We start from the raw sequence: 12,450 nt of genomic DNA, 5'->3' as shown, positions 1-12,450 counted from the left end.
ATGCCCATCATTATCTTTCTTTAAGCCCAAATACTTTATTCCAAGCATTCTAGCTTTTTTATGTTTAATTCTGGCTTTTCTTGTTTGAGTACGCTTTCTGTTCTTATATGTTCCTCCATTTTGATTACTTTCTTCTTCGACTATAAACTGCTGGCTTCATCTTTGCTCTCTGAGGTCGAGTCTCCTACTGTTGCAACAAAATCTGGAGTTTTGTTATCTATACTATCCATCTCTGTTTCCGCACCATTTTGATTAATCACGTCAAGGTTTGCATTTTCAAGTCGCTTTTCCTCACTGTCTAGATTTTTTTTATTATTTATTGTTGGCACAGTTATTTGAATATTATTAATATCTTGGTTTAAGTCGATTTTATTTAAAACACTGATCTTAAGAGTTTTTAGCTTAAAATTTAGATCGGAACATAAAATTTCTTCAACTAGTTGATTGCTCTTTACGTCTGGTACGCAGATTTCAAGTTTTTCTAACTCTATTATTTCATTTATTAGATTAGGTCCTTCACTGGCTTTTTGGTCCTGATTATTTGTTGACTTGGAAGATTCTTGTTCTTTCACAGAAGTGTGAAAAATCGACAAAGCTTTTTTTACCATCAGTTTGTTTTTGGGTAGACCACTCGACTCTGCTATATCCATAGTACAAAACCTCGTATTTGCAAAATTTGAAAAAAATATATAAACATCGTATTATTATTACAATTACTAAAAAGTGACTGGGTTGCACTTTTAATTTAAATACATCCTGAATAGTATTATTATATAAAATAAGTTTCGTCTCGCACAAATGAATGCAATAAAATACAAAATAAGTTTAACCATAATCCAACTTTATAGAATCAAACAGTTTTTTTTTGTAAAAATAAACTAATTACAAAACTTACGTTGAATAATATTCGGTCTTTGACCATTTACCAGTTTTTACTTTCGACAGATTATAAAACTCAGGAAAATCACGAAAAAATTACCAAAAAAAAAGAAGAAAAACATCCGCAGCCCTTTATGACATTTCTGACGAACAAAACTTCGTATTTGCAAGTGGCCGCCTTACATGTGATTTTGTACAGCAAATAAACTACTTGAATAAAATACAAGGTATTGCATATCGTCAAAAAAAAAAAATAAAATCGAAATAACTTAGACATACAAGGTTTTGCGCATAGGCATATATGCGCAGGCAAACACTGTTCTAAGTGACATGATAAAATCAATTTAGTCAAAATTGCAAATACGAGGTCTTAAACTTATATCGACGAAATGGTACCGCCTTTTTTAGCTATCAGTATATTATAGTACGGAAATGATATCAAGGGAGCAAATAAATATGAGGTGATCAAAATATCAAAAATATGGGACTCCATTCTGTCAGTAAAATGCCGAAAATATTCCACAGAAATTCCTTCTCCACATTTACATAAAATTTTATTACCACATCCACACAATCCGCAAACGTGTTTGTTAGAATCGTGTCTACTCTTTCTACATATTTAGTTTTCGTGTAGAGAGTTAGTCCGGAACTGCTGTACTTACCGGTTTTTCCTGCATTTCCGGAATAGTCGTCCAGTGTTATGGCTACTGTTAATGAGAGACAGGTACAAATTAAATTCATCCACATTTCGTAGCGCTGGAAATATTTTCGCCGGTCGAGGATGCACTGAAACGAAATTATGTTATTTATTTAAAACAAAAACTAATCTAGTGTGTCTTCATTATACAAGTTTTGATGTGGTACGGAAGATATTACATTACGTTAGAAAAAACAACCATGTGTGTTTATATTTTATGTTGTGATGGAGGTAAAATATTAATGCAAATTATACCAAACAAATTTGATTTACAAATTTTTTATTAACAGAATAATTTTATTCTGCAAGTACCTGTGGAACTGGAAAAACGTTACGGAATGTTTTTGTATGTATGGTAAATTATACGGTTTTTTTAGACGGTCGCGGTCGGTAGGTATAAACAGTAATTTTTATGGGCATTTATAAATTAACAGCAATATGAACTTAAAAAGTTTATTAAAAAGTTTTTTTAAAATAAATTGTATTATGAAAAAGACAGAAAAGATTTGATTTCACGTTCAAAGCGTCTATGTATCTGCTGATACGTATTTCGACTTAATAAGTCTCATCAGAACAGTTATTCATAGCCGTTCTTAACGTGAAAAATAATCTTCTCTGTCTTATTAGGAAGCAACAATAAAATGTTTAAAATGTTTATTTTATAAATAAATCTCAGGTTTTCACTGAGGTAGTTGATGTATTCGTGCATGTATTAAGTCTAACAAGCACCTTTGCTTTGCTAAATTTTTTTTTAATGACAGGCGCATCTACTAGTATGGTTAAATCGCAAGTTGCTGTGGCTAATGTCGGAATAGACAGTTTACTTCTAGGAGATACTAACGATTTGCACGAGGATTCAGCTGTACAGGCATTCCGTGATATAGAAGACCCCGCCGCGTATTTACGTACTAAAATTCCTTTTTACGAAGATGACATATCAGCAAGTATAAGCCAGTCTTGTAGTATGACGGAATTACCAGGTTGGATTTCGGACAAACCTGGCTTACAGTGTCCAGTTCTAAAAAAATTTAACAAAGCAAAGGTGCTTGTTAGACTTAATACATGCACGAATACATCAACTACCTCAGTGAAAACCTGAGATTTATTTATAAAACAATAAAATGGCTTCGTTATGGACGCAATAGCGACATCTGATAGAAAAATCGGTAAGATAGTTTCGAAACAAATTCAGATTTCTGCTTTAATCTGGAGATTTATTGTTGCTTCCTAATAAGACAGAGAAGATTATTTTTCAAGTTAAGAACGGCTATGAATAACTGTTCTGATGAGACTTATTAAGTCGAAATACGTATCAACAGATACATAGAAGCTTTGAACGTGAAATCAAATCTTTTCTGTCTTTTTCATTTTATTCGGATCTACTCTGTATGAGTACAAGAAACAAATTCGTTATGGATTTCTGCTTAGTTGATAGACATGTCGTGGAATGCAAATTTTAGATTCCCCATGTCTCTATTAACATCTTTATCAACGTCTGGCTATGCCTTGTAATTTTTAGAAGGCTCCAGATTAAAGCAGAAATCTGAATTTGTTTCGAAACTATCTTACCGATTTTAAATTGTATTAATATTTAAAGCTGATAGTTGTTTTATGTGTTTTTATAAGCTCTACATTTAAGTTGTTTGTTTTTATAAAAAAGAGCAAATTACTGTTTTACTAATGAGAAGTTACGGCCATAGAAAAAGATTTTATAGTTAAGTAGCTAACTTGTTCAACAATACTTTTCTAAACCATTCTCGTATCCATAATATGACGGTACAAAAAAATGTAAAACGCTTTAAGGAAAATGGACTATTAAAAAAGTTGGTAGGCAGGTAGGCTAAAAAGTGTTATAAATTACAACAAAACTTTAGATTTTGTTGTAAAAAATAACAATTTGGCCCTACGTGAGCAACGACAATACCTTCTATCAAATTAACACCTTAAGCGCCACGCTAGATCATAAAATGTTCATTCTGGGCCAAAATATTTTTTTGGACGAATAAAGTTTTTTGTGTTATTTTAGGGTGATTAAAGCAATTTTTTTAATAATTTGCAGTTTATTTTTGTATTTTTTAGGTGTGTATCATTTTCGATACACTGGCCTAGTATAAAGTTTTTCAAAGACTTTCGTGCAAGGGCCATGTGTATCAAAAAAGATACACACCTTGTTTTGACTAAATTTTTATTTCTTTTGTAAATCTTTTTCACGTGTAAAGTACTTTAGTTGCGCTTTTATTGATTTAGTAGACTTTGAATAAGATGTATTTCTCACGTGACGTGTTTGACAATGATCCAGATTTTAAACTGGGTTTAAATTCAAGCAATGATAGCAACACCGATGACAGTGATCAATGAAATCAGCCGTCAACTTCCAGAAAGCGACACCATTATTCTCCAGAATCTAATCGGGATGGCCAAAATTCTCAACAGTAGGATGAAGATAATTAGATATATTCAGAAACTAAATGGGTAAAACATAAATATACAAAATATGTCTTGTCACATGCCCACTAACGATGATCTTCCGGCTATTGAAGTTACAGCACCGTGGACCGGTATGAAAGAAATTTATGTAGGAATTCTAGCAAATGGCGACGCCATAGATTACTTAGAATTATTTGTGACTCCTGACATTAACCGACCAACTTGTATGCAACGCAATATCTTTTGTCCACAGATATTTCTGATCAATCACGACTATATGGGTGGCAACCAGTAACTGTCGAGGAAATACATTCCTTCTTAGCACTTATTGGTTGGATGGATTTGATAAAGCTAAAACATCAAACAAAGATGATAGATTGTGTTAAGCTAGCGAAATTATCGATATGTTTATCAGAAACTATCAGAAGGTTTTAACCTCGGGAGAGAAAATTTGTGTTGATGAGTCTCTAGTTGCTTGGAGATGCAGGTTACTCTTTAGGGCAGTACATCCCAAACAAGTCCGCAAAGTATGGCACAAAAATATTTAAACTTTTTACTAAAAAAGGTTATACATGGAACCTTCTGGTTTATTGCGACAAATCCCAAAACACCAGTTATTATACCAGTATACCTCTGGCTTATCGACTAAGGAAGAACAACACCATTTGGTGGGGATGATTAGAGTAAATAGGAAATACATGCCACAAGACGTGATGTGTGCCAAACTAAGACGAGGAGATTTTTTAGCCAAATAAACAGATGACGGGATTGTTGTTTTGAAATGGCGTGATAAGAGGAATTTTCGAATGTTTTCAACAACGACCTCGGCATTAAAAATGCTTCCTAATGAAAGTCAAACAGGACGAACTATTTAGAAACCAAAATGTATTTTAGACCATAACAATCGTAAGTCGTCCATTGACATGACGGCAGGGCACGAAATGGTACAGAAAACTTATGTTCGAAATTATTTGGGGCACGAATTTGGTCAATACTCATTTCCTAAATAACAAGAACACTATCCGTAAAATATATAACTTGGTTTAGAATGCTTATAAAATGTTCTACACAAAACGTCGCTATTGCTGGCCCATCTGGAACCGTAAAACAAAAAGTGCATCATCTAGTAATAAAGGTTCAAGATAGCAAGAAAATCAGAGGGTGTTGTTTGGAGTATTACAAGAAGTACGGAAGGAAAGGAGTAACAAATGCTGAGCGAAAAATTGTGAGAGCATCTCAAGTAAACACCAAATATTCTGTGTATGACATTATTATTTGTAAAAAATGTTATCGACTCATCGACTTCTCCAAGGCGTTTGACAAGGTCAAACATGATAAACTCATGAAAATGCTCAGGAAGATGCATATTGATGGCAAGGATCTGCGCATAATAACCAGTCTCTATTGGAACCAAAGTGCTGAGATAAAGATGGGCAACTTACACAGTGGGGAGATAGATATTAAAAAGGGTGTACGAGAGGGATGCGTCCTCTCGCCGCTCCTGTTCAATATAAACTCTAAACAAATCTTTAAAGAAGCACTGGGAGAAGTTTCGAAGGGTATCAAAGTAAACGGAGAGGTAATCAATAATATTAGATATGCTGACGACACAGTTATTATCGCAAATGGCTGCAACGAGCTTCAAAGACTCATGCAAAGCATACACACAGCAAGTCAAGAATATGGTTTAGAACTCAATACAACCAAAACTAAATGCATGCTCATCAGCAGAACACAACAACCTCCGATGCAATTGACATTAAACAACCGAAAAATAGGACAAGTGGAGACATACACATATCTTGGAACCACAGTCAACACAAAATGGGACCAGTCAACAGAAATAAGATCACGAATTGAAAAAGCGCGAAACACGTTCAACAATATGAAAAAGTGGTTCACAAGCAAAATCTCAATGGAACTAAAATTAAGACTGGTCAAGTGTTATGTCTTCCCGGTCTTGTTCTATGAAGCAGGGGCATGGACCACAACTGAAGCCACCCTGAATAAACTAGAATCCTTTGAGCTGTGGATATATCGCCGTATTCTTCGGATATCCTGGACAGACCACATCACTAACGTGGAAGTAATGCAGAGAATAGGCAAAAACAAAGAAATAATCTTCACCGTAAAGAAACGGAAGCTTGAGTACTTCGAACATGTCATGAGGCATACTAAGTACCGGCTGCTACAGTTAATAGTCCAAGGAAGAATCGACAGTAGGAGGGGACCGGGAAGAAGACGACGCTCATGGATGCATAACCTGCGACAATGGTTCGGACTAACATCGACCGAACTGTTCAGAGGTGCCGTAAACAAAGTCAAAATAGCCTTGTTAATAGCCAACGTCCGAAACGGATAGGGCAAAGGAAGAAGAAGAAGAAGAAGAAAAAATGTTATATTGCTACGCACTAAATATCAAATCAATTTTCTCTAGTTTAATACATATATCTTTATTTTTATTTTAAGAATTTGCATATTTTTGTTCTTTCTTTTAGAATAAATATAATTTTTATAACACATTTATAACATATCCAATTATGTTGTAAATTTTCAGTTTATTTTAAAATTTCGCATTTTTGTGTATATTATATATATTTGATAAAATTAACGTAGAGTTTTTAAATATATCAAAAATATAAAAGAAAATTCGAAGATTCGAACTCACATATACCAGCGTAATAACAAAACACGCAAAAAGTTGCCAATTAGACATGACAGTAATGTATTTCAAAATTGACAATTCTCGATCATACAGTGATTTATTGTAATTAATATTTTGAAATAACTAAAATAATTATATACATTTAATAATAATACATAATACAAAATTATGTGATGTACTTATGTGATGTTTTGTACTATTACAAATAATACAAAATATGTTACATAAATAATAATATTAATAAATATTAAATATATTTACAAAAGGAATATTTTTATTCTCGAGAGAGAAAGAGAGAGAAAATATATCTTCTGTCTCTCTTTTGCCTATATCTTGCATATGTAATGATTTTGCCGATTCACTCCCGTACAAATTTCCAACGTCGAACGCGCGTATAGAAGTAGAACTTCAAAACAATAATAATATCTAAATATTAACTGATTATTGCAAAAATGGGTTAAAATAGTTATGTACTACAATAACATTTTTCATATGAATTTCTAATTACATACAACCTATCTTTTCATGTCTAAGGCCAAACCCAGTTATACTAGGAAATTGGCTCAGGCCATAACACTATTCTCTACATATAAAAACTTTATATAGAAAGTGTGTCCTTTTTCGTACACAGCTGTGAGGACAGCGTGTATCTAAAAGGATACACTGGCGCTAAGGGTGTTAAAAATACCTACATAGTCAACTCACAATGCACACCTGAAAAGCATTGCTAATGCTATCATCTGCCAGATAACGCCAGTTTTTCTGTTATTATTGTCAAAAAATTATTATTCGGAGTTTTTTCTGCTACAAAAATCTCAAGTCTTTGTTATCTGTGAACGAAAATTCATCAGCGTGAAACATCCGCAATCAATCCTGTGCGATTATTGTAAAATATGTGTTTAATTAGCAGTGGCTATTTATATATATATATATATAAATAAACTATAGCTATATATATATATATATATATATATATATATATATATATATATATATATATATATAAAGCTATAAATTTAATCCTTCTAAGTGTTTCTTATCCACGTATTTTGTGTGTGATCGCAAATATCCTGAAAATAGTGTAGTTTCGAGTAAAATCGAAATTTAGTGCGGTGTGATCACAGAGTTTATATCATTTATAATCTACGTTAACCTTCATCGTAGAAAAACATTATCATTATCGCATTATTCACCAAAAGATAAATCAGCAGGGTTTATTTTTTGATATAAATCTGTCAGAATAAATTAGTAATTTTGATTGTATTGCCGTGAAAAGCATTGCTGAGTCAAGAAGAGAAAAATCACAGCGAACAACTACCATAATGTTGGTCACACGTTTCTGGTTAACAGGTGCACAAGCTAGCGACAGCAAGTATTTATACAACTTTCATCAATAAAAACATTTCGCGAATATACATTAACATTTAATTTAAACACAAGTGCGTAATTTCAAATTTGTAAATTAGCATGGTACATCAGGTTAGCATCAGGCTCCAAATATTATTACAGTACATCATACCGTATTGTGAACAACGTTATTAACAAGTAATAATTGTAATCATTTCTCTCATTTGTCAATAGTAGTAATTAAATTTATAAAAGCAATTCAAGTGTTTCTATTACCCATTTCACGGTAAACACCCTGTGAAGCAACAAATTGACCTATCAAATATACAGTATATGTCTGAGGGAGAGCTACAACAATAGCTCCGGTGTTGTGTGAATCATAGTACATAAATATTGCCTGTACAGATTTAATGCAGAGTTCGGTTGAAGATCCACATACATTCTCACGAAGAACTGCACAAATACATGATGTAAGTTATTCTTCAGCATTACGTGTATTACATTAGAATTTATTCAAATCTTATAAAATCTAGTTTTTATAAGATTAGCAGGAATTAAATGAAGCTGACTACGACCGTAGATTGCAGTTTAGTGAAATAATGAAGAATAAAATTGTAACTGACGAGAGCTTCGTTAATATGATATGTTTTTCTGACAAAGCAACATTTACACTATATGCTATAATAAATCCCCAAAATTTAAGGTATTGGAGTGAGGTAAATTAACACTAGATACGTAAAAACTATACTCAATTTAACAGACAATAATTATGAAATGCTACTTAGAAATAAAATTGTGCGTGCTCTAAAAAACAAGTTTGGAGCTAATTTTAAAGAAATGTGGCTTCAGTAAAACGGAGCTCCAGCTCATTTTGGTGTAAATGAAGGAATTGGTAGATTAGGTAGGACTGAATAGCCTTCTCGTTCACCCGATTTAAATTCTAAAGATTATGTTTGTTGGAAATACTTGGAAAGTAAAATTTATAAAACTTCACCAGCAAGTAAAATAATTATCAATGAATTCATATTAATGTCTAATGTCTAATGGAGAAATGTAATAGACGCATTCTACCATCGTTTAAAACACTGTCAAATCAACTTTCTCTTTTCTGTACTGCTGAACTTTTAAAATTTAGTTCTAAAAATATTGTTTTCGCCATCGATTACTTTTTGCATCATAATATTTAATTGATGTGACGTTTTTTGTATCTATCAGTATGGTACATTCTAATTTCAAACACAAAATTCATACTGACGTGTGTAATTAATGCGGTGGGACAGCTTGACATCAAATTAGTTAACAGTCTAGTTGCTCTGACAATAGACTAAACAGTATGTAAGGAAATATTGTAACATAATCGATACGACATTAAATGGACGAAAACATTTTTTATAAATTAGATTAATTAACCTTTCAGTAGGCGCAGTTTAATTTTGTGTATCAGTAGTCGCACACGGTCTACTACACCGGTCATAAAAAAGTCCTCTGGATGCATTTTGTTTAAATTTCAATATAATAATCTTTTGTTTGTAGTTTTTTTTTTCATCATAAATTATTATTATTTAAAATGTTTATTATGTTTATCGTTTATTGTTTATTTAAACTTCTAGAAAAAATAAAAGATTACTTTGGTACCTTGAACAAAATAAAATCCTCGACAAATTTCAATCAGTCTTCAGACAAATCGATGCACCATTGACAATTTCGTACTTCTGCAATCAAGAATTGCGACTGCGCTATCTAACAAAAATGAAGTCATTGCAATCTCCCTTGACATCGAAAGCGCTTTTGACTCTATACCGATTCCTGTGATACTAAACAAACTAAACTGGAACAAGCTATCCGGTAATATATGTTCGTTATAAAAAAATTCTCATTGAGCGATCCTTTAAAGCAGTTACTAATAGCAAAACTTCCTCACAACACACAACCACAAACGGTGTCCCACAATGGTCTGTCCTAAGCAGCACACTATTTCTCCTTAGTATCAACAATTTTAATTCATTTATAAACGACCCTGTACAATACGGAATATATTATACTGACGACATAATATTATTCTGTCGTGGAAAGGTCACATCCAGCACAAATACTTTACTACAAAACACTCTAAGTAAAATAAACAACTGGGCCAGTCAATCCGGCCTTAACTTCTTCATATACAAATCCAAAGTTATTTATTTTACCAGAAGACAAAACACGCAATCTCCAACAATTACTCTGAATTGAAATTTTCTCCAAGTAGTAGATCAAATAAAGCTTCTCGGCATTATTTTCTACTACATTCTACTACATTCACTAAATGTAGTCCAAAATACTTCCGTTCGACTCTGTTTAGGAGTATTCCGATCCAGTCTGGTGGCAAGCATTTATGTTAGAATGTTTCGAACTTTCGCTTCATCCAAGACGACAACTTCTACTGCTCTACTTCTTTAGAATTTTAGCAAATCTTACAAATTCCACAAGCAACCTCATTTGTAATAGACAATTACCAGTTACTAACAATCCGAGAATGGTACCGTCCACTATACAGATGTTAATTCCTTATTTAGATATCTATCTCTTGTCTACCAGCCCTTTTACGGTCCGTCAAACTCCTCCATGGATATGTAAACTTCCAAATTTCAATATTGTATTATCCAAATATAATAAGAATGAAATATCACCTTCCATCATCAAACAAAGATTCTATGAAATATTATATCAATGCAACTTCAATAATATCCTTTACTCAGAAGCATCTAAGACTAAAGAAGGTGTTAGCTGTGCTGTTACAACGACTACAACCACCGTCAACTTGTTTCGACTCTCCAGTAATTGCAGTATTTATACTGCTGAACTAAAAGCGGTGAAAACTCCACTCAACGATGATTAAACTATAGAAATCTGTACGAACTCTCTGCCCTTCATGCAGTCCATAAGAAACGTACATTCTATCCACCCAATAGTTTAAGAAATCCAGAGTATAGGTAATCGTCTTCAAACTAATGGAATTACAGTAACAATATTGTGGGTCCCATCACACGTTGGTATTCCAGGTAATGAAAAATCCGATCAAGCAGCAAAACAAGCATGTTCTCTTATCGTAACAACAGACATTCAAACATCATCAGATCTAAAAAGAACACTCAAACATAAAATAATGGACCTTTGGAATAATCATTGGAAAAGAAGCGATACCAAGTTAAGCATTCTACAACCAAACATTTTCTACCACCAGCTCCCACCAATGAAAAGAAAGGACAAATCTATCATTCGAAGATTGAGAATAGGGCACACACGCCTTACACATGGACACCTAATGAATTCCAGTAATTAAATTTTGTGCCAGTACTGCAACACCACGACTTCCGTAACATATGTACTTCTTGACTGTCAACACTATCTAGCGGCCAGAAGAAAATACAATCTTGGTAACAACCTAAAAGACATACTTATCTGAAACAGCAGCAACTATGAAAATGTATTAAACTTAATATATAGTCCACAATTTTTGTAATAGTTTGATTTATTCTCTCTTTCTATAGTTAATAGAAACTGTCATTAATAAGACCAACACTACTCTGCTTAACAATGGATCTCCAACTAGATTTAATTCTTTTACTGAAAACACTAGTTGTATTGACTTATCTCTTTCAGACCCTTCTTTAGTACAAAACATAACTTTGGAAGCTAGAACACAATTGTATGAAGGCGATCATTTTCCCATAGTGATACATTTCAAAAACAAAGAAGAAATTCAACCTTACACTAGATGAAATACATAAAGAGAGGTTTGGTTACCGTAGAGACAATTGTTTGTGGGTAATCAATTGAGTTCTTTTTTAGATTCATCTTTGAATGACAATATAAAAAACTTAAATAAATTTTTCTTTGTCATACTTTCCGTAGCAGATCATATTATCGGAAAAAAAAATAGTAACAATTCGCAGAGGAGTACCGTAGTGAAACAATCGCTGTCAAGATGCTATAAAGATGAATCACAGAGCTATCAATAAATGCTAAGGAAACACAAGAAAATCTTCTGGAATATAAAAAGTTAAGAGCTGTTAGTAATAAACTGTTAAAAAAATCAAAAATAAATAGTTCTTCCCCAGCAGCAATAGTGTGGAAACAAATTAACAGAATTTCTGGACGCCGCACTAACTCTTCAATAATATATTTTGTAATAACAAAATTTATACATCTAGATCTGAGATAGCCAATGCATTAGCCTCATCCTATGTATCGTATTTAAGTAATGAATCTTTTCCTTAAGAGTTTTTACAGTTTAAAACCAAAGGAGAATTATCAGAATTTAATTATGATAAAAGCGATAGCTTACCAATAAATGCACCAATACTAGAAGAAGAGTTAACTGAATCTATAAATTGTATTAAAAGGGTCTGGTCCTGTCCAGTTGATATTCCCATTATTTTCCTTAAAAATTTGCCTA

At 32.7% G+C, this 12,450-nt stretch overlaps 1 protein-coding gene across 3 annotated transcripts in view; it reads right to left on the bottom strand.

Annotated features, from left to right (window-relative positions):
• The window catches only part of LOC140440135 (transient receptor potential channel pyrexia-like), a 165,584-nt gene that overhangs the window by 51,232 nt on the left and 101,902 nt on the right, over positions 1–12,450 (bottom strand). For all 3 annotated transcript variants that reach the window (XM_072530428.1, XM_072530430.1, XM_072530429.1), the window contains one exon: positions 1,542–1,665. In XM_072530428.1, the coding sequence (XP_072386529.1) occupies positions 1,542–1,665 (124 nt within the window). The remainder of the gene's footprint in view (positions 1–1,541; positions 1,666–12,450) is intronic.

This window comes from Diabrotica undecimpunctata, chromosome 4 (assembly GCF_040954645.1).
Source record: "Diabrotica undecimpunctata isolate CICGRU chromosome 4, icDiaUnde3, whole genome shotgun sequence".
Classification (NCBI taxonomy): Eukaryota; Metazoa; Arthropoda; class Insecta; order Coleoptera; family Chrysomelidae; genus Diabrotica; species Diabrotica undecimpunctata.
Note: the sequence above shows the minus strand (reverse complement) of the source record. Positions and strands in the feature narration are given on the sequence as shown.